A 23,077-nucleotide genomic window follows, 5' to 3' on the forward strand; every position below is an offset into this window, starting at 1 on the left:
TGTCAGGGTTAGGGAATATGTGTCTGCATGACCTAACAGCCTCACTGTAGCAGCACAATTTAATTAACAAAAGAGTGATTTATTTGTAAAAAAAGAGGTACTATCTATAGCTTCCTCATCTGACTGGCCAGAGCTGCCCTCTGTGAAATAACCCTCATGTCACTATTCCTTGTTGCACCTTTCTATGGCCCTCACTATCTGACATGGTTTGGTGAAGAGCGAGTCATATAACTAAAGGTATTTAAACCCCAGGGTCCTGTTTGGGCAGAGGCTGTCTCTCTGCTGCTCAATCTTCTCTGGTTACAACAGGCTACTTTTGTTCTGACCAAACCTGCATTCCAGTTATTCCAGATGCTGGTGAGATTGTTGTTTGGGCTTTAGGAAGCCAGACACGCCGGACTAGTGGGTGGGATCAGTAAGTCCAGTATTAACGTTGTGGCTGCTCTTCCCCCAGCTCGTCATTAAGGCTGTAAATGAAAATATGTAATTGTATGGGGTTTGACTAATTCAGTAGTGTGGATTAAGAACTCCTCCCAGTGCTGTAGCCACTGTGGGTTCAGCAGGTGTTGTCTCTGAGCTGACTGAATGTGGCATGTGCTTGAGAGCATCATTGTAAATTACTTTTCTTTCCATGGAGGGAAGACTCTATCCCCCCTGAGTATCAGTATTTTCACTGCTGATTTTCACTAGCTCTGTGAGATCCTATCATATGATCACTAGTTAGAATGCTTGAGGAAACAGGCATTCCGTTTGTCTAAGGAAATTTAATGTAAGAAACTACGGGGTTTTCTAACCTGTTCCCCAACAATACGTTTTACCTCAACACCATGGGAGAAAAGGATTATGTAGAAGCAGTTCAGTAGTAAATCTGAGGAGAAACAAAGATCCAATACATACATTCATCTATTATGCCTTTAACATATATATATGTGTATATATATATATATGTGTATATATATATAAAATTCCTCCCTCCCCACAAAATACTAAAATCCATTTCCCCAGGTACGTCCAGAGATGTAATGCCTGTAATAATAACAACCTCGATGTAATGTAATTATTTTGTAATGATCCTTCTACATTTAGAGTATTTTCCCCCTTCCCAGTTTCTAGCTACTAGCGAGGTCAGGTTTTAAAGAAAACCTGTTAAAAAAAAAAAAACAAACAACACAACAAACAAACAAACCAACCCAAAGAAACCAAAACAAGAAAAAACCCTGTCTACTGATCATTAGGCTTTGAGGCTAATCATACCCTTCCATGCCACTCATAACCATGACGGGGTAGATATATTTCCCTCCATTTTGGGACATTTTCCCAATAGTTTTCCTTTCCAAGCCAACAGGAATTGTTAGTTACAGTGGAGATTCTTTTCACAAGGGCCCTACCTGTTTTTAGGTCTGCCCTCACCTCATCACCATGCCCAGAGAAAAAAATTAAAAATACAGCAAGCAACAAAGTGCATGTGTTGCTGCTGGCTTATACAGAAACAGATAAAAAATTCACAGCAAGCAGTCAAAATTCTAATTATGCAGGGGATTTTTTAATTTGTTTTTATAAAGTTGCTTTATTTCTTTATTGTAAATATTCTTCTGACACAGCTCATGGTGACAGCAAAGCATTCTCAGATGAACCTAAATTTGTCTGTAGCACTTGTAGAGGAAGTAAATTCCTTGGTTTTTAGCCATGGAACCAGAGCTCCCCAATACAATCAGTAGTGAAACATGAGCATGAAATGCACCAAAGAAAACAAGCACTCCTACCTATACTAGGAAGGGCAAATTCAGTCCGTATTTGCATAATATTCTTTGGCTTAACATTAAAAGCCTCAAGAAGAGGCTTTTGCATTGTGGTAACGTTCTTTATTCATTCACCACCAGATGGAGCATCATCCCAGGAAACAGGACCATACTCTGAGAACAGAGACCTTTTAAGTGAACCACTAATTTAATAATCAGGAACCTGTTTTCTATTTCTACTTCCAGCTCTGGTACAAAGCTTCTTGCTGCCTCTGCGCAAAGTCTCTGCCTAAAAGTTAGAACTTTAGTCCAAGTCTACCATTTATGCAATTTCTAAGATTCTGAAAGTTGTTAGAATAAGACAAGGGCCTCCAGGTACCTCTACTCTTCAGCTTTTTTTTGGGGTTTTTTTTTTTTTTTTTTGTGGAGGGATAAAAGAAGGATCTCTTCAAGGAGATACTCAGTGTGCAATAACTGAGCAAATCAGCAATCTTCAAATTTTATTATGCTCTTCACACAGAGTTCATAAAAAACAGACCTCTGTAAGAGCACTTGCAGCCTCTGAAACAGTTACCTGACTGTACTGCTCTTACTCATCAGCCTGACTTTACCTCTCCCTCACCTGTCTTGAGACGGGGAACAGAAGGAGTCAATTACAGAATTTGTCAAAGAACAGACCTAAAGATGGCATGAAGACCATGGGGAAGAACACATGTTCTTTCAGGATGTTTTTGGTAGGCTTCTCTAATACTAGGATTAAACCACACTTCTATTGTTGAAGAACTTAGGCACTGGATCTCTCAAGCTGTGTTTCACGAAAGTATATATTAAACAGTGAAAAGGTTTTGGAAAATACTAAACTCTTCTTTAAATTCTTTTGCAATGATTATACCTCTACTAGCTCTGTATCTTCTAGAAGACACACAATAATTTTATTCTTTCTCATTTTTTTTAAGTCTAGAACTAGGCAGCTGTAGGAAGAAAACACCCTAATGAAATAAATACACAATTTTTATATCCACTTGAGCTTTATCAGTCTGCCTGTTGACAAAGGGACTTTTTCCCCCTGTTGTGTATCTTCAAGATACTATTAATTCTACAAAGCAGATGGGGCTGACTGTTGTAAAGGAGAATTTTTTCTCCCCATGGCTTGTTACGGCTCTACTTATGCAAGTTCTTCCCTTCATTAACACTTTTAATCTGATTTCAGCTCCATCCAGGTTTCTCAGGGCAAAGCTGCTAGAACATCTGTCTGCATTTTAGGAGGACAGTCTTCAGCACATTCATAAAACAGAACCTAACTGCTGACCCTAACTGTGTTAGGCCTCTTTCCAGTCAAGCACCACCCTTCCTTTCCTTCCTCTCAAACAGAGCAGCTCATTTGTCCAAATGTACCACTTATGTACCAAAACAACAACCATGGCTGAGAAATCCCTACTGCTTTTGTATCCCACTTCACTCTCAACTCCAACCATGGGAAAACACAGAAGACCCAGACCAATGACATGCTACTGTAAAGCATTTGCAAAGGCTAAATGGCACCAGCCTCCAACCCAAGTGTTCTTAGTACAGCTAATTCAATCAAAGTTCTTTCCTTGAGGCTGCAGGAAGCCTGAGCACTCCCACCGCCTTTCTGGAGTGCTCTCCCAACCACACCCCAGCCCCATAATTTTTCAGACTCTGCCAACCCCACGTATTTTCCATACAATAAACTATGAGGTCTATGGGCCACTGCTGTTGCATAAACACTGGCTCATACTCTGCCAGCAGTTCTGTAGATGCAGGAGGTTAAATACTTTCCCGAAGTGCCAGTCTTACCTGTCTCCCTCTTCAGCTGATCTGTGTTCAACTCTGCAGGAAATTTCAGTTTCCTCCCTCCAGCACTCAGGCTTCTACATGGCTCTGCCCAACTCCGTGGTTTTACACTTGGCTTCTTGATCGTGGCCCCCTGACCAGACACTCATGGGCACAAGAAAGACCATACTGGCCATTTGGCTTGTGCAAGAAAAACAAGGTCCCAACTCCAGCTCAATTACACACTAGTTTTGGACAGACCTGTGGTACTACTGCACCTGCCCAGTAGTAAGGACAAGGATTTAAAAGAGGGAAAAAAAAAAAGAAAACAATCATATATTACAGACTAAAATTTGTAAACTACTTGTCAGTTCTGGCCTTCGTTTTTCTCAGGTTCCCATGGACGTAAATCAGAACTGGTTTAGTTATATTACTTCCAACTGAACAGGTAGTTTATCTAACCAGAGAAGTTACAAGCTTCCCCAACTGTAATAAACAGAAGAAACCAATAACCTGAAAGCTAAGAAGTCAGATATGCACTTAAGAAGTCAGAGCAGACAGGACTACTTAATCTACTGATCAGAAAGGCACCATTATATTGACAATGACAGTGTACTTGTATTTACATCATAACTAAATACATTCTTCTCAAATAACATGTTATGTTGGAGGATAAGGGCACTGTAGGGGAAAAAAAGTATGTAAGTGGTTCAATCTCAATAAATGTTATGTACCTTCTTCCTCACTCAAGTACACACAGCTACTGAGCAATGTCCTGGACCACTTTTGTAACACAGACATGAGCATTTCTGCTATCTGCTGACAAGACACACACAAAGGTTTTGAACACAGATTATCACTGCTAATAATTTCTGCCATCTTATCCATTTTTCCCCTTTCATTTTTATTAACTGTACACATTTTAAACCTATATGAAATAACATTGGTTTTAGAATCCATTATTCCTAAGGCAAGTAAAAGCATTGAGGAGGCTATTTGGGAATACTGACAATAGAGGCAATTAAAATATATTTCTAATAACTAACTTTTAGATAAACACAGCAACTTGACAGTCAGAATTCAAAAAACTGAACAATGTGATCCACAAAACAAAGCCAGTAATGTTTTTTCCCCCATAGTCATTAACAGATACGTTGAAAAGCAAATTCCAATTTGAGATTACTAAAAATGAAATCAATTTCAATCTGCAACTAATTTAAGGAATGAGTTAAAAATATTTTTAGAAATTGTTTAACGATTATGTATATTATATTCTTAAGAATAGCATTTCCTTTGTGTTGCCCCTGAATAATAGCTTCATCGGTTTTCAGTTACAGACGGCACAAAATACAACTGGAAGCATAAATACACCAAATTTCTAGCAAGATGTTGTACATTCACGTGATAGCTCTACTCAAAGAAATTTCCTAGGCCATAAGTAAAAACTCCTTGTGGGAAATAATTAATATGGACAATTCAGAAAACTTTACAAAAATATTTCTTTTTATTAAAAGCAGCAATTTCAAGCAGAACAATACACAGAATGTAAACATCACTAAGTCCAGCTCAAGCCTGCCGAACCTTCAAGAAAGTCTACACTAAATGCATCTACTGTACTAGCAAGTTAACAGACTATATTATAATTTGAAAATATATTTTCTACTATGAATCAAGAAAAAGTACTTTATCGTAATCTGTCCCAGCGCCAGATACTGGCATCATCACACACCGCTATAAGGATACTGCTATCCCTGCTAAAACTGGTCTGTCGGATGGCAGCAACACATTTAGGATGAGTAAGAGTCGTACACCTAGAAAGAAAAGAAAATTATTCAGCTGCAATGTTAAATCTTCCTACTACATACTGGAGCACTGTTTCAGCAATCCCTTATTGATGTGACCAAGGAGGAATTGAAGGCAACAGGATTATGGCCTTCCTGGTGTATTTTGTATTCTAAATGTGGACTTGGGAAAGCAGAGTTTCCTGTTCACCCACAGTTGTTTCTCATCCACCCAATTTTTAGTGAAGCAAGGATTGAAAGCTTATTGAATCACATTATTTAGGACTTCATAATCAGTGTATTTCCCAGAGTTAGGAATAAAATATCAAAATCGGGTGATTAAAGACTGCAGCACTTTCAGAAACTTCATACATTAATGTACTCATACACATGTATTTACATGGATTATGTAAATAAACATATAGAGATATGTACAACATATAGGGTATATAAAAATATAAGCATAAAATATTTATATATACAGTGTATATCCATTTTATATACAATGTTTTTTGGGAGTGGGTTTGTTTGGGGCCTTTTTTTGGGTTTAGAGGTTTCTTGCATTTGTATGTTTACATACATATGTATCTACATATATCTAAGAGATATGCTGTAAAATTGCCTGGTAACACAGATGAGGAACTGCAAAGCCATACAGTGCTCATAGCTCTCCTTTACACTCTCATTTTTCACTCTGGTCCTGTCGCCTATATCACCTTTGTCACGTGATACACCCACCTAGCACATCATCTTCTAATGGCTTTGCAAAATTTCCACCCAATTAGTTTGTAAGCTCTGTGAGAAATAAATTGTCTTTTACTGTATCTACACATGGTAGCCAGCACTCCAACTGGGGACTCTTGGCGTTACTATAATATAAATTATAAATCAGTGAGATACAATAAAGTTAACCTTCAGGGGCTCACAATATTTATTTCCCTAGTAATCATAATGGAAATTAGGTAGTACTGTTAAAGAATTTCTCTAGTTATCAGGAAAGGAAAAAGAAAAGTACCCCAACTCCCTATCTTAGCAAAAACAAAGTACTCACTTAGCTTTATGCGGATCCTCTATTTCTAAATCCCAAACATAAAGTTTGCCAACCTGATTGCCCAGAGCAAGCATCTTAAAAAGAAAGCAGAGGATAGAGAAGTTTTAGAATACTCCATCAAAGAATAAAGTCAGGATTTTATAAAGGCTCTAGAGCTGATAAATTGTGTGTAAACGTTTAAACATGAATGACTTAATGAGTTTGTTGAAAGAGTCAGAAAGGCTGTAGAATTGGCCTCCTTTCTTCCATTTTATCAATCTCTGCAGAGATGGGAGGAAGACATCAGTAAACATATTTTTGGTGGAAAACAAGTATTTATTTGCAGGAATTTTTTTCTACCAGGCAGAACCCACACTAAAAATCTGGAGCTCCTGCAGGTTCATATAAAGCCCCTTAGAGCAAACCATTCTGTTTCTCAGACATCACATGAACCAAGATTTTTCCTATGCCCATAAATATGGAATCAATTAAAAGCTACACACCACCTTCAAATACAGCAAAGTCGAATCTGACACATACCTTTTGCCAGAAATCCATTGAAAATCTCATGTACCATATGTCACACTGGCTATAATCAAATCTCCCAAGAATGGTCACGTTTGACTCGCTGGGCTTGATTTTATCTATATCATCTTCCATCTTGCCAGGCTTCCAGCAAACAATGGCATTTTCACAAGACTGGAATGAAACAATGGCAAACATCACCTGTAATTTATACTGCAGAATCAGTCTAAACATAAGCAAACATTTAATCTCACAGCTTCCCCAATGAGATTACAAAAAGTAGAACTGAAAATCTCATCTCTGTCCTTAGATCACAGCCATATCACCAACAATAATCACTGTCCATCACTGGCAACCTGATGCCCTCACAGCTTTGCCAGGTAATGGGACTGCAGGAGCCCTCCCTCACCCGCCTCAGATGAAGTCAACCAGATGTGCTCAAGCACAGTTTCATAAGCAGCTTAAACTCATCTTGGTTTGAGGATTGTTTACCCAATGCCTTTGACTAAGAGGACTGTGCACTCACCAATTGCTGGCATCAAGGCAGTTGGACTGCCTAGTTAATATCTGCAAGCCAATGTTGCTAGTGGACACAACACATTAATCAAAATTACTCCACTATGGTAACTCTCATCTCACTCTTTAGAGACTGGATCCCTCATCAGTATCTATAGATTCCCTTTCTGTATGTTCTGTGCAGATTCTGGTTAGCCAGAAACTCTGTACTTTTAGCAGAGGTACAGCTGTAGTAAGAATTTTACTTTCTAAGTATAAGCTGCCTACCCACACATCCTGACAGTTGAGAAAATTCACAATACACTCCACAAAATCATTTGACACAAGACAGTAATTTAACCTATGACCCAAATGCTAATAAAACCTTTATTGTTTAGGATCCTCAGGACCAGCAAATAAATGTAATGTAGTTGAAAAAACTGCAGCATTACCTTGGAAAGAATTAGATCTCCCAGCCACCGTACACAGTCAACATAATTTCTATGTATGTCTCTTGTAGAAAAGTCAGGAAAGTGAATTTTCTGGGAAACAAAAGGCCTATGGAGAAAATTGCCAAGTGAGATTCAGAGAAACAAACACAGAAGCACAAGTCTCATTTTTAATAACCAGTTTTAACATATTTCGATCTTAAAAGAACAAGCCCAACCTTTTTAAGTTTTATAACAAAGTAGATTTTGTATGCAGGGTTTTTTTTCTTTTTAATAGTAATAGGAACAGTCCCTGTTTTCATCCTCATTCCTAATGAAATTACTAAGTTTCCCACATATAACACTGTGCAGAGACAGTGCTGAGCAAAACCACTCCTTCAGATGCTGAATACAACTCCTGTCACCAAATACTTCAAGAACTAATTAAAGCTCAGTCTTCCTGATGCTGCTTCTGCAACATCTAAACTGTTAAATAGAAATGCACACTTAAAAAAAAAAAAAAATCATCATTTTAAAAAAAGCACGCTAAAAAAGCATCATTTAATATTTGGTAACATTACCAAAAAAAGCGAGAGTATTTTCACAGCTAGTCTCATTGCTGAACATGTTCACTGTGTTTTAGACTCTTCAATTCTCTCAATGGTTTAACTGGAAGTTAAGATCAAAAAGTTGAAGAACTTCATAAAGGAGGATTTATCTATCATGTATCTAGTTGCTATGTTTACTTGGTAATTTACTCATATCTGAGGTCAAATCAGAGAATGATGAAAATTAAAGTTACTACTATGTAATCAGTTTTGTCCCCACCCCAAAGTCAAATAATACAGAATAATTAACTACTCAATATCAGATTATTTGACACATTTAATTACACAGATTTGATTTCCTTCTAGAAATTTTGAGATGAGATGAAGAAAAGATATTGACATCTTGAAATGCATGAAATACAAGCTTTAAGATAATAATTCTAGACATTTTCTAGTCAAGCAAATAAGAAATAATTAAGATACTTAAAAATAAAAATCTCGGGACTTTGAATCAGAATTCAACAGAATTCCAGTGAAGCAAACATCAATAAGACCCATAATCTAGTGAGATTCAGTACCCAGCACAACATCCAGGTCACTCACTATCCCCAAGAACTCCCAACTTGGAAAGGAATTAACCTGGACAGTTGATAGGAGTATTCATGTGTTGCAAAGACAGACAAAGAGATGAAGACTACGTACCTGTTGGTTTTATTTGGGTTGTACTCATAAGACTCTTTGATAGCATTAATCATTCTCTTGGAATTAATTCTCCAGAGTTTTAGAGAGTGATCCATCCCACAGGACATGATTTTTTCACCAAGAAGATCATAATCCTATGTATATAAAATAATTTTGAGCACTCTCATCCTAAGATGCATCGTATCAACTCAGATGTTATTCCATCGTTTCCATCAAAACAGCATTTTATGTGTAGAGAATGCAATAAAACTGCATATTTTAAATAGAAAAACACTAAGAATGTAATCCAGCTCACTGCAAAGCAGCACAGCATCTTAATAATTATATTTAGTCTCTCTCAAGAAAGTGAGACATATTCAACAGCACTGACAGACAGTGAATCTACAGCTGGTTCTCCTCCTTCAGTAAGTTCCCTAGGAGCAACTTTGGCAGAATTCCAGGGCTATGACATGGGTGAATAATACAGTGTCAGGTTTCCTACAGATGTACCCTTCACCTTTCACAACAGGTCACACAACAGGAATGGAAAGAGTTCTTAAGAACAGCATATTAAAACTTAACTATTCTAGCTGATATTTGCTGGGTACCAGTGTCTGTTCACAGCCACTGAAAAACAATTTAACTAAACTCAAATAACTTCTTTCCTTCACTACCATGTCTCTCAAGGTTTATTTGCTTATGCTGCTTTGACTTGGTAAGACCTCAAGAACTTCAGAAGTGGGACCATCATGAAATGTTTTCACTCCTTCTAGCCATGCTCACTTCTAGGCTGCACCCTGAGAAAACCAGCTATTGAAACACACAGATCCTGTCTGTAAGAGGTGGCCACATCAATCAAACCACCTGACATTTAAAGTTGTCTATCCCCTTAAAACAGTATTTATGCACTTCCAGTTGGTTATTTTTAAGTAGCTGTAACATCAAAAACAGTGCACAAGAGGATATAAAGTTGCTTACTACCCTTTGTGTATCTACATGACTGCCCCACAGTCTTCCACTTACTGCACTTAACACCTCATCCCTGTGCCCTTCTACTCCTCCAAATATTGCAACCAGCGTGTCTGTCTGGATGTTCCACAGTCTCAATGCATGATCTATAAAGAACAAATAAAATTACATGCTGCTTTTTATATGGACATTTGAATAATATATTTCAGCTTAACCACTTTCAGTAACAGGTGTTTATGTAAACATCAAAAAAGCACTTAATTCTTCTTCTCGTTAGAAACAATAGAACTGCATTAACTAAAATTGCTATTATAACTAACTGTTAAAAGTAATTCTGTAAGTGAAAAAGTGTGCCCACCCTCTCCCCTAGGGACAGTTTCTAGCAAAAACATGCTCGGATCTTTAGATGATCCAAAAAGCAAAGAAAAGTCTGATCTCAGACAAATATGCTTTTCGTCAGTCTTAAAACCAATTTTATGTATCAAAAAATGCTAGAATTCCTTTCTGCCATTCTAACATCAACATTCAGAAAAGTTGTGATTTTCCATCTTTTAACCTTGAGATTTATTCTTTATGAACCACAGATAGTAGGGAAAGGAAAAACCGTTTCTATAAACAATATGTATTCCAAAGTCAATGAGACTAATCCACATGTTTAAAGAAAGTTTTACTAATTTCTAATGAAGAACCTCTAGTGTATCTCCCATTTGGAAATGGGAACCTCTAGTGTATTTCCCTTTTGGATTCCACAAGTACGCTGCACTTAATTACAGCAACACACAAAATCCCAGAAGGGACACAGGTGGCCATGCAGTCCCAAATATTTTCCTCTTTTTTATTAATCTCTCAGCCAAGTAGTTCTAACATCTCAGCTATTCTCCTGCCTCATGTCTTCTCAGTGATAGTACCTGGTCCAGAGATTGTACATTAAAACTTGCAGTACTGTGGCTAATGTCAAAACAGTATTACAAAGAGAACCTAAAAAATATACAGAAACTGGATGTTTACAGGCCCACAGCACCAACTTGACAGATGCAAGCATCCCAATTCCTGTTCTCATGTAGCTTCATCAGTAAGTCCAAATATACTAAAGTCAAAAGTCTCTTTCAGTGAGTATTTCCAACTCAAGCATTCCTGAAGGCTGGCTCCTTGGGGCAGATCATGCCCTTACTTAACACACAGTCAAGATTAGGAAGTTGTGACTGTTAAAACTTTCGGCACAAGCCCGTAAGACACCATACCAAAAACTCCCTTCACTAATATGTTTTTTACACAAAGTCCAATTAAAGTTTCCAAGCAACAGACAATCAAAGTTTTTCCCAAAGAACATGATGGTGAATGCTGCCTGCAACATTAAGACACCCCCACTAGATGGCAACGTGATTCAACAACTGAAAAATATTTAATTCAACTGTCTGAAAGCAAAGAGCAAACCCAAGGCTCCTGATTGTTCTCTCTCCTAATAAGTAGCACTATTCACAGTCTCTCTGCACCACAGGTGGAGTTATGGCTGTAGGCCATGGATTTAATAAGTATAAAATATATAGCCATGAAAAAGCATGATTTGCTCTCAACTTTCAAGGTGAACTTTTTCAGTGCCATTCATAAAAACAATTCATTAAGGTTTTCGGCCATATTCAAGACCAAACTCCAATCCAAAGTATCCTCATTTATACAAAAACAAAAGAGGTTTTTCCTCACCTTTGCTTACAGATAAAAGAAGATTTGGATCTCTTGGATGGAATTTCAGTTCATTGATTGCATTTCCATGGCCCACGTAGTGCTGGGATAGAATTCAGAGACCAAGTTACCATTTCCCCTCATGTTTACTTGTACTTAGAAGAAAAAAGTGTCATGCCTTACTGAAACACAAGCTGCATCTCAAAGTTCTGAACACTCACCTTTATGCACTGCATTGTAATAGGATTAATTATCCTAATAATACCCCTGGATCCTGCCACAGCCAGAAGAGGATGGCTTGTATTGCTATCATATGTCCACGCACAGGTATAGAAATTTTCATCTGCCTGCAATGCCTTAAGTTAAGGATCACAGAACAAACAGGAGATTTCTCTTTTTTAAACATTTTATTCTAAGCAAACTTGTTGCTATTTTATCCAGGTGCCCAGGAGTCTCTGCTGGACCCCATAAGAAAAAGACACATATTCAGTTATCCACCTGCAAATACCAGCAACATCACCTTTTCTGTAGATGTTAATTACCTCACTTCTGTTCCATAACATACAAGGACACCTTCTCTTTCATGGCATCCCATTTGATTGGGAATAATGAATCACGACTGAGTTCACAAGTTAATGACTTGTGTATTGCAAAGGATCAACACAAGTTATTAATGCTTCAGAGCATGAAACGCAGTTCTTAGGCTTTAAACACAGTTCCAGTTCACAGGGAAACTGAGACAACTGTTAAACAGGGAAACACACAAATAGTAGTGTTGGGAAGATTAAACTGATGGAGAACTAGTTTTCAAATACTTTAATACAGTCTGGTCAATGAGTCTGCATTTTTAACATTTTTTTAACAGGAGGGATTCTAGGATGTGGGAAAGAGGCAAGACTTGGACCTAACATAAAGAATGCACCACATGAGCAAAGTATGAAATCACAGACAAAACATTTGTATGCTTTTTCCTACAAAGCCTCTTGATTTTTCATAAAGAGGAAGAAAACACGTGGGTATTTAACTTAAAAGGATACATCAGCATCCACATAAGACTGCAACAGACGGATTTCTCCTTGGGAATGACACTCATATAAAGTAACCTGGAGGCAAAAAACCAAAAATAAGTAAGTGGGAGAGACTGCTGCTTAGTTGTGACATATCAAAAGAAATCACATGCACCCATCTATTGACTGCCTGATGGGGAGAGGTAGAGTGCATCTACAGTTTAGTTTTCATCATCTATTTGTCTCCAACAGGTGAAAATGGTTTGATAAAAGAATGCCCACAGCACTTTCAGTAAAGCACCATTCCAGGACTTGTCAGCTGTCCTTCCCAGATACTAAAGTCTATTATTTGAATTGTCTTAATAAGATAAACCCTTGTTGGAATTAATTACCATAGTCATCTCTAACATGACTTGGTCTTTTAATGACTCATTGAAACCTTGCTTCAACTTAGTTTAATACTTTTGGTGACTTGCCAGACAGAACAAACCTAGAAATGAAATACTTCTCATTTATTCACGACAGTTGCACAGAACACACTTCAGGAGTTATTTTCAAGACTGAAATGACATTGATCCTTATTCAGAGGAAGTCTATAAATTGACTCCACACAGGCCATCAATTTAGCTACTAAGCTGGCTGGTATCACTGCAGACAGTTCTCACCCCGTATATATGAGTATGTATGAGTACATGACCTTTAGAAAATAATAACATTTATGAAGAGCAATTTTATTGAGAAGGTACATTTATGCACCTCTCTTCCTTATCCCATATGCATATTACTGAAGGACTTTTTTCTTTACTACACAGGTTAATTATCAAATAGCTAATATATGACTTCGTAGAACAATCCAAAGGACACAACTCTCCCACATAACAGATGCTACACATCTTAGAAATACATCTGTTTATATTAAGTATTGTGTGCCCATACCAAACACAGGTAAAGGGATTGCTTGAAAACAGGAATGCATGCAGAACCACACAGAAGGGCGTATGCTGAAAAGCAGATTACTCACTCTGTTGCTGCCTACAGTGGCAAAAACAAGAGGATCACCTTCTTTACTGTGCCAGTTAAACTGGACGCCAAACAGAGGCTGGCCATGGTCCTCCTATAGGGGTAAAGTAAGATTAGAGATAAAAAACCCAACAAAACCCACAGGCATATTATTGCTGTGAAATTCAACAGTTCAATTAACAAGTTTCCCTCCTCAAACTAATGGATTCACAGCCAGTATAATTTTAGACAGTGAACAGTTAACAATCAATAGTTTTGTAACATCACATTTTAACTTAGCTGTCGTAAATGGAGGTTAAAGGAATATTCTGACAAACACACCCCTCCCCTTTCTTTTTCCACCAAGCTTTTAAAAAGTAAAGGGGAAGAACTGTTCTCTCAGTTACGGCCAGAAGCTGGCAGAACTCCCAAGTTATAGCTGCAGCTCTACTATTTTGTTTTGCAATTTTCAACAAGGTAACTTCTGCATCTAAGGTCACACCTATAAGCATTTTCTATCTTAATTACTTATACACAAGGATTTGCAACTTCCCAGGGAAGAATTACCAGGAGAGAGAAGAATTATATTGGTAAAAGGATGGAGAAGGGCCACATTTAACTATTACATTACAGTTAGGTCTTGTAACTTTGTCAAAGACACAAGCAACTCTCCCCGGCATGTCACAATACTGCTACAAAGTTCATGTCTACAAAGTGTTTTCAGATGGCCTTTACAAACAGTTACCAGAGAAATGCCAAGTATTATTTTTACACAACTTACATCAGTTTGAGAGAAAAAAAAAAAAGCAGATATGTTTATGAATTGTGATGAATATGGTGGTGCTTGCTAATAATTGATAACAGTATTTTGGCCTGTCCTGACAGGATGTTTTCAGCAAGAATAATGCTCATTGAAGTGCCTCCCCACAGGGGACTGTCTGGGACAGTGCAGGCAGGAAGGAAGTGTCTCATGATGGCTGTTAAGCAGCCTTCAAATGGCAGCGCTTCAGAGACAACCCGAGAAGCACCAGCCCTGGCAGCTCTGGCCTATCCAAAACCAAAGAATAAATTTGAGATGGGGGTGCAAGTAGGGAGTCTAACACTACTCAGAAAAAGAAAAGTAAAGGAAGTCTGGAAAAATTTTAAATAGTATTATTTACTGAGAAAGGCATTATCTGTTATTAACAAAAACATCTAGAAGAGCTAGAAATAGAAAGCAGAAAATCTTTCAGAGATGAAGGCCCTCCTGCAATTCTTAAGAGAGGTAACAACTTTCAAAGCTCAGCACAGATTAAAAAGAATTGTTCAAAGTTCAACTCAAAGTATTACCCATACAAAAGAACAAACTAATGGCTTTATGGGATGAGGGGCACGGGCTATTAGGAAAGAGTAAAGTAGCAAGGTTATTAGTAATCCCAGGACAGAAGGAAAAAGCAGGTATTCAGTATCTGTAAAGCAATACAGTTGAACTAGAAATGAAGAATGAGGAAAACTGTAAGCCATAAAATTGCATACACAAGGCCATGATTTTTGTGTGCAATACATTCATTAATTTTACTTTGTAGCAATAAATTTATTAATTTTACTTGGTAGCCTTGATTTTTGAGCGTATTTAAGTCTTGTTTGAAGAGAATGGCTGAGAGATCAAATTCAGAATGCTTAATAAAGTTCTTCCACTGATAATTACTAGGTTTCAAAATTCTGCTTGAAGGAGTTCATGCTGGTGAATAGTGAGAACTTCTAACATATCACATGAAGTAACACAGGTAAAATGCATGGATTCCTACTGCTTTATTACAGATGCATATTAGCAGGTTTTGCATTTGTTTTTCTGGAATAACCTTGTTTTCTGTCATATGCCCTGTTTCTGATAAATTTAACAAAATACAAAAAGTGAAAAGCAGTATGTTTTTTGCCCTCAAGACAGGATATTTTTTCAGCATAAGTTGCAGTAAGTTTCTGATTTTCTAGGTAGGACCCAGACCAAGTTAATAAGTAGAGGTATATAACAGAGTGCTATACTCTTTCTATATTTTTATATTTGAGTACATACCTAAAGTATTTTGCAGGCTTTTTCAATGAAAACCTATTTCCCTGGAAAAAATTACTCTGCAAGACAGATGTGTTTAGTCCACTTACTTCACCCACACTACATTTCTCACACCAGGTGCTACAATCTCCAAGAGCCTGACCATACATATTGCAGTTTTGCTGGTGTTTGATGGATGAAGCAGCCAGGCAGAGGCTCTTGCAGGAAGATACCAGTGTATCTGCAGAAGGTCTACTCCTATTTAAATTCCCAACATCCTCACTGATCAGGAACAGCACATAGCTATTCTGAAAATACCTGTCTCTTCTAATTCTTGTCCCAAGCGCTAAACAATGAAGGAGGTTTTCCAAAACATCATCTTTCTAAGTGCCATGTACAATGGTTATGCTCAGATGCCAAGTATGTGACACAAATCTGACACTGGTTTGTACAGACAGAAGTGACCCAGATACCCGTCCAAAAGTAAAATTGTGAAATGCCATCTTGTCCCTGGTATGAATAAAGGGCATGAAACCCAAAGTACTCAGGTTCTTCATGCACTAGAGAAAGAAGGCAGAGGAGAAAACAGACCTATTGCTACAAAAGCAAATAAATAAAACAATCAATGGTGAGTTCCAGCCTTATTCACTCAACACCAACCCAGGTTCAATCAAAAAGTAATACTAGACCTGTTTTTAGACACAAGTACTATGCCAACACAAAAAATAATCACCTGCATGAATGCCTTTTAATATACGTCACCCACACTGCCAGTGGTGAACCAACTGCCCACACATGCATTTCCAATACCCAGAAGGGGAAGTAAGCCATTATGGGCAGTGGGTTTAGTTACATTTAGTCTCCATTACACATCAAGAAGCTAGAATCCTGTGTGGCATTGGATACTGGTTCCCAGGTCAGGGGACAGCAAGCAGAAGCTGAGATAACACCAGGCTGCTTACAACTTTTAACACACACCGTAAGCAGAAGCAAAGGGTAGAGAAAATAATTGCATTGCTTTAAAGGGAGCACAACAAAGCAAAATATACATGGTTTTCTGACAAAAGATCTTTAAGCAAAACATATATGGATATATGAGGATGTGTTAGCTGTATACGCTCATTTATAAACCCTATTTCCATTCATCCCACAGAAAGCAAAGATTTTTCAGTACATCTTACAGTGACTTAGTACTCCAAAAAGAAAAAAGGCAGCTTTTTATTTCCTGTTGTTTTCCGAGTTGTATTTTCTCTCCTGATGCTTAAATTTCACCCAAAATAACTTCCAAAGTAGTGTTTGAAAAGCATATTTAGCAAGCACTGAGTTTTTCAGGCTGAGTCATAACGGTTTAACACTCAAAGCAGACAGTAATGGCCATATTTCTTTGTTTCCCCAAGGAAAGAAGTAAAAAGCAAAACAAGAGGGGAAAACCAAGAGTACAAAAGTGGAAAAACACACAACTTATACACCCCTAAAGAATATTCATTTCTATATTTTTACATCATGTTGACCCTTGATTAACTTCAATTATCAGCACCTTACAGCATAGTTTAAAAACATAAACTAGGGGATATATGATGTGGTACTCAAAGAGTCACAAGCGTCTTTCTAAACCCACAGACAACACTCAATCATTAGAGTTTTCTTCAGAGTATCTGCAAAATTAGTATGGAAGAACAGGAAAAGGCAAAGGAGAGGCTTCCTCAACCATGAAGTAGAAAACCAAATTTGGCTGCTACCTAGTCTTTGTCTTAACATGCACATCTCATATTATTAGCATTAATTTCAGATCAAAAAGAAATGGGGGGAAAAAAGCAAATAAAAATACCCCACGTAATTGAAAGGCTACATTTACTCCCTCACAGCTTGATTCCACTTGCACAGGAATCTGTTCACAGGCCCTGATTCAAATCCACGGAAATCAGGGATTGCTTAGTTTCATAGTTTGGTCTTTTGGGTCACTCTACAGTGGGGTCTGGATTGACACTGAGGTGAGGGAATGTTTTGTCTTCCCAGAAGACACTTGGAAAGTACTAACCCTTTTTGTCTGCAGACAGAAAACAAGTATGAGTAACAAAGCTCAGAACTTGTTAGAAGTTTGGGTGCCCAAAGGGCCGTGTCTGTGTCTGAAGTATGACTTGAAGCCGCAAATAGCACCATCCGCGGGGGCGATTCATGCGAATCACAGGAACTGCTGCCTACCTTGGTGAAATGAAACAACTTCCCTTCCTCCTACACCCTCAAAGGACTGGAGGTAATTTTTATATTTCAAGAACACAGTAAGATCAATTTGTTTCCCAGATACTTTTGTCAGTGTAACTTTATATCACAGTTTCTCCAGTGGCAACGCTCATTTAGGTTTCCATGCTGCAAACCTTTTTTACGCCCTCGCACTCAGTACCCCAGTGTTTCAGTAAGGCAGCCTGAAGACAAAGCTCAGAAAGAGCCACATCAGCACAGCTCCACAGTAAAGCATGGGGGAATGACAAAACATTCTTAGAGCAAGTCTGCAGAAAATATCCACTACTGAGCCGCACAGATCCTCGTGCCAAATAAATACAGACTGTAACGAAACTCCCATCTTGCTCCAGACACAATCATTTTTTATTTAGAAATCTTCTAAAAATCAAATCCTAGGGCTTATTTACAGCTTTTGCTACATAAACATCCCACACGAGGCTGAGGAATGAGAAAAGAAGAACATCCTGGCAGCCTAAAATAGTCATGAATGAGAAAACTCATTCAGTCCACCATAGTCCGTCACTAGTGCAGAAGAAAACAGCCCCATGCAAAAACAGCAGAAGAGGGAGTAAAGACCATGAATCCACATCTCTTAAAACCATCAGGTGTTATATGGGAAGATACATACTATCTAAATCAGGTGCTAACACATGATCCCAACACTCACAATAAATTAACCAAATTGCACCACACAGTAGTTATGATACTGCCAGAGGACAGAAAATACCTGATCTGGTGTGTGTTAGGTAAAAGCTACTCTAATATTGTTGGGTTGATTTGCTTGGGGTTTTTTTTCAACATGTAGAAAAACCTGTGCAGGTTCTGTGCTTTGCATGAAGTTGTCACAGATTTTGGTTTAGTTCAATTTGTTCATCTAACTTCTTATATTTATCACTAGCATCCAGAACTTCAATGAAATACATAATTATAGCATAACTTCGCAAACTGTACAAAAATGGGGTTTAATTGCAGCACTACCGACTGTTTCCTATTTCTCTTTACCCCTTTTCTTCAAAACTTTGGGTATTCCAAGTAAGAAAGGTACTTGCTTCAAATTAGCAGGGAACATAATTGTTTAAAGATATTTAAAAGTATCTAGGTTGACACTGTCTCACGGCCAACACTAACACTGCTGCCAGCAAGTGGTGCCCAGCATTCCCTGAAGCCCACACATACCTACCTTTAGGCTATTTACACATTTGAAGGAATATTTGCACTTCTTTGACTTCCATTTTCCTTTCCCCCAGCTTTTTCTTCCTGGTGCATTAGGAGTGTTTGTCGGTGTATCAGGGCGTTCGGTGTTAGTACCGCTTTCAATACTAACGGCATCATCCTGAAAACATTCAAAATCATATAGAATGTCACAAAGACATCATTAACTGCTGTATAAATTCAACTAATCTTGCAGCACTTGGCCTTTTCACTTTTTCTTCTCATCCATAAGAAGAGATCTCCCAGGACTTGCTGTTATTTAGATTCATGTATTTAAATCTAATGCCAACATAATAGTATTCCTCTCTAGAAACAGAACATGAATCACACAAGGATTACTCCAAGAGGGAGAGATACGAACTGTGACCCAGTGATGCTTCTTCAGAATACTGGTCGCTGCTCTTAACAAAATGTCTAGAGATAAAGTAGCTGCTTCCCTTAGAGAACATCTCTGATCCAGATGAAGTGAGTACTTCTGAAGTACCGAAGAAGAGTTGTTTGTGTAAAAACATGAGGCTTGACCTTACCAAGAACCAAGCCATTCTGAGGCTTCTGTACACCCTCAGCAGCACCAGTCACAGCACAGCTCCGCAGTGGGTCAGCATCGACATCAGAAGACAAAGTCTCACCTCTCTCTCCTGCTCTTTCCCACAGATACCTACTTTTTTCCACTAAAAGCTAAATTCTGATCAGCTAACTAATCCAATTGGCCCTCCAACCATTAGCATAAGATAAGAATGGGGAAAACTGAAGAAAAGAGATACCCAAAACACCCCTTTTCCAGCCATGCAGAGATTTTAAATCAGCTTTGGACAATCAGCAGAAACTACAACTTCATGTGTGGTCTTACTGCAGTGCACTGTTTAAAAGGACATGTCCCTGCATCACCCGTCAGAGAGCACTTCACCTTTACCTGCATTGTACCTGCCAACCCTGTGCTTCCATGTGAGTATGTTCAGCTTGCTAAAAATCAACTTTTCCCATTCTTTCTGGCAAGACAGTCTGTTCACTTTCCATCAGAGTAGTGGGGGGAAAACAACTCATCCCAGGCCAAGCAATTTCTAGAGCTGAACTAAGGCAGACAGAGGCAGACAACAGCCTGTCACTGGAGGAGATTCAAGCTGCACTAGGAAGTCCACGAGGAATATGGAATGAGGTCAACTATAAACATTAATACACCAATTCCCACCAAGCATTTATTCTTTGTCCCAGTTTCATGTCTGTGTTATCAGAAGCCTGTAGAGGTGTACTAGTCTTTGTCTGCCCAACAACTCTGAAAAACAGGACATTCAGAGGAGAAAAAGGAGGAGAGATACCACACAAACCCATAAGTGTACTGCCCAAATCTGGAGTCATTTCCTTCACTTTGTACCCCTAAAAGAGCCAATCCTCCACTAATATGCATAACCAAGTTTAACAATTTTTACGTTTTCCTGTTTTTTCTCCTTTACCCTAAAAAATGTCAGAGTTTGCCCAATTCTCACCTCCCAACAGCACTTGCCAGAATTTTAATACTTGACAAGACTGAAGTTTTCTCTGGACTAGCCACATATTGTCAGCGAGAGAACACCAGGCAGCTAGTGTGGTGCTACTACACCAGGTATCTGCAACTACCACATAACCAACAAACCTGCACATGGGACACCTGTAGAGCAAAACACACCCCTTCTCCAAATCAACACTATTATGTCAATTTTAAACAGAATCCCCCATCTTGCAGAAGTAGTGGAGTCCAGTAACAAACTCTTGAAAAAGGAATCCCTTCACTGCTGAGGCAACCCACATCAGGGAATCATATAATCATAGAGTGGTTTGGGTTGGAATGGACTTTAAAGATCATCTAGTCTAACCCACTGCCATGGACAGGGACACCTCTCACTAGACCAGATTACCTAGGAGCCACATTCAGCCTTAAAACACCTCCAAGGATGGGGCATCCACAACTTTTCTGGGCAACCTGTTCCACGGTTACTGGTAGAACACAGCTGACAGCAAAGCAAGCCTGAATGTCTGTCACCAAATTACACTTCGATCCACAAACGCTGCTGAGCTATGAAAAAAAACAAGAGCAGTGGTGTGGAACATCTCAAACCTGCCTGTCACCTCACAAACACCACTTCCAAAAGTTGCAGAGGATGTAGTCCACATCCCTCACTAGCTGGATAAGTGCAGAAAAAAACCTCCACGCCCTATAAAACGCACACACAAATAACCCCCTCCACACCAGTAACTACATAAAGTGACTGCTCGATACCTTAGATTAAGTTTACCTTTCAGGTATAAAGTTATTCTACATCAATCACATTACCTTTACTCCGAACACTAGAATTTCAACTAACTTAAGAGATTACAGACGCCATCCCTGCTGCCTTCTGCTGACGGTAGCTTACGAGCACCATCTCCTACTTCTCATTCGCCAAGAGGCTGCACACATAAACTTGTGCTGCATGTTACTCTACAACGTGACAGTGAAGACACACGATGCAAAACTGCAAGAAAGATGGAAAATTCTGCTGGATTGCAGGAGAAAAAAAAAAAAAAGAGAGAAGTCTGACGTTTTGAAGCAGAGCTCGAGACAGAGCCCGCTCACAGTCTGGGCCTCAAATCCACCTTCACCCACGTGGAGGCAGAGCGAGCGTCTCTCCCCCAGACCCTCCTCGGTCTCTCCTACCGGGGCCTCCCTCCAGCGGCCCCGAGGGGCGGCCACCGAGCCGAGACGGGTGGGCTGAGACCCCTTCTCCCTCTCCCCCCTCACCCCTTCTCCCGTCCGGAATACGGCGATGTTCCCCCACGGCGGGGCCCGCCTGGGACGGGCGGCGGCGGCCCCCCCTCCCCTCAGCGCTCCCGCCCGCCCCCGGCGCGAGGCCCCGTGCCCGCCGCGCGCGCGCTCCCGCCACACCACCTCCCCCCACCCCTCCTGCCGCCTCCCCCTCGCCCGGCCTCACGTTCTCGTCTCCGGACAGATCCCCGGGATTACTGTTCTCGTCGCTGCTCAGCTTCTGCTTCTTCGCCGGCATCTCTCCCGCCGGTGCCGCCGCCGCCGCCGGGGCTTCTCCCCGCTCAGACATCTTCCCCGCCCCCCACCCACCGCCACGCAGCCGCAAAGCGCGGACGAGGAGGTTGGAACGGCTGTGCCGTAAAGCGGCCCCGCTGCCCCGGCCGGAGCCGCTGCGCCGGCGGAGGAGCGCCCTTCCCGCCGCTGGAAAAGCGCCTTTCCCGCCGCTGGAAAAACGCCCTTCCCGCCGCCTCGGGGGCTGAGCGGGCGGCGGGAGCCCCTCTCGCCTTGGAGGGCTCTGCCGAGAACTAGCCCGCGTGCTCACAGCACGGCAGCGTGGTGGCACTTGCCTAGCGCTGCCTGTAGCCCGAGCACGCGTGTGATGGAGAAACAAACAGCCCCTTTCGCCACGGAGGACTGACTGACCCCTCTGTCCGTCTTTTCTTGTGCCCAAAGGGTCTGTTGGGGCCTTTTTGAGTTCTCTTACTCCTCGAAAGTCCTTCAGTCTGGAAATAAAGTTTCCGGGTAAGAAAAACAGGCTCTTCTCTGCTTCCTACTCCTGTACTCCCTGGCAAGCTACTTCTGCAGCTATAAATTAAATAACTGCAGTTGCCAGTTTTTTATTTATTTACTTATTCACAAACCACAGGTCCCTGAGTCATAATTATTATGAAGAGAAAAAAAAAAAAAAAAAAAAGCTTCTAACAAAGAGGAAAAGTAATGTGCCCACAGGCACAGCATCTTATCTGCTACTCTTGAAGAGGCAGAAACGAGTCTTTTCTCCCTGCGGGAGACATTCCAGTCTCAAAAAAGCTTTGAGGGAAGTGACAGAAGTGAACCGTGCCTAGTATATAAAATTTAATCTCGCATGAACTTCAGAGATAAAGAGGAAGAGATATACTTCAAATGGTGCGTGTATTACAG

General features: G+C 39.8%; 1 protein-coding gene across 3 annotated transcripts; it reads right to left on the reverse strand.

Moving 5' to 3' along the window:
• Positions 1-5,014: 5,014 nt before the first annotated feature.
• EED (embryonic ectoderm development) lies at positions 5,015-22,357 on the reverse strand. 3 transcript variants are annotated; one of them, XM_048294785.1, is made up of 12 exons: positions 22,104-22,357; positions 19,127-19,279; positions 13,699-13,791; positions 12,708-12,773; positions 11,892-12,017; positions 11,692-11,773; positions 10,003-10,136; positions 9,043-9,176; positions 7,817-7,922; positions 6,885-7,043; positions 6,366-6,439; positions 5,015-5,344 (listed from the first exon to the last, which is right to left on the reverse strand). In XM_048294785.1, the coding sequence occupies exons 1-12, from the start codon at positions 22,224-22,226 to the stop codon at positions 5,218-5,220; spliced, it is 1,377 nt and encodes a 458-aa protein (XP_048150742.1). In that variant the 5' UTR covers positions 22,227-22,357; the 3' UTR covers positions 5,015-5,217. The 3 variants fall into 3 exon arrangements, with proteins under 3 accessions (XP_048150742.1, XP_048150743.1, XP_048150744.1); XM_048294786.1 differs by having other exon boundaries at positions 10,045-10,136; positions 22,104-22,251; XM_048294787.1 differs by lacking the exon at positions 22,104-22,357 and adding an exon at positions 19,686-21,879.
• Positions 22,358-23,077: the final 720 nt, after the last annotated feature.

This window comes from Corvus hawaiiensis, chromosome 2, assembly GCF_020740725.1.
Source record: "Corvus hawaiiensis isolate bCorHaw1 chromosome 2, bCorHaw1.pri.cur, whole genome shotgun sequence".
Lineage (NCBI taxonomy): Eukaryota > Metazoa > Chordata > Aves > Passeriformes > Corvidae > Corvus > Corvus hawaiiensis.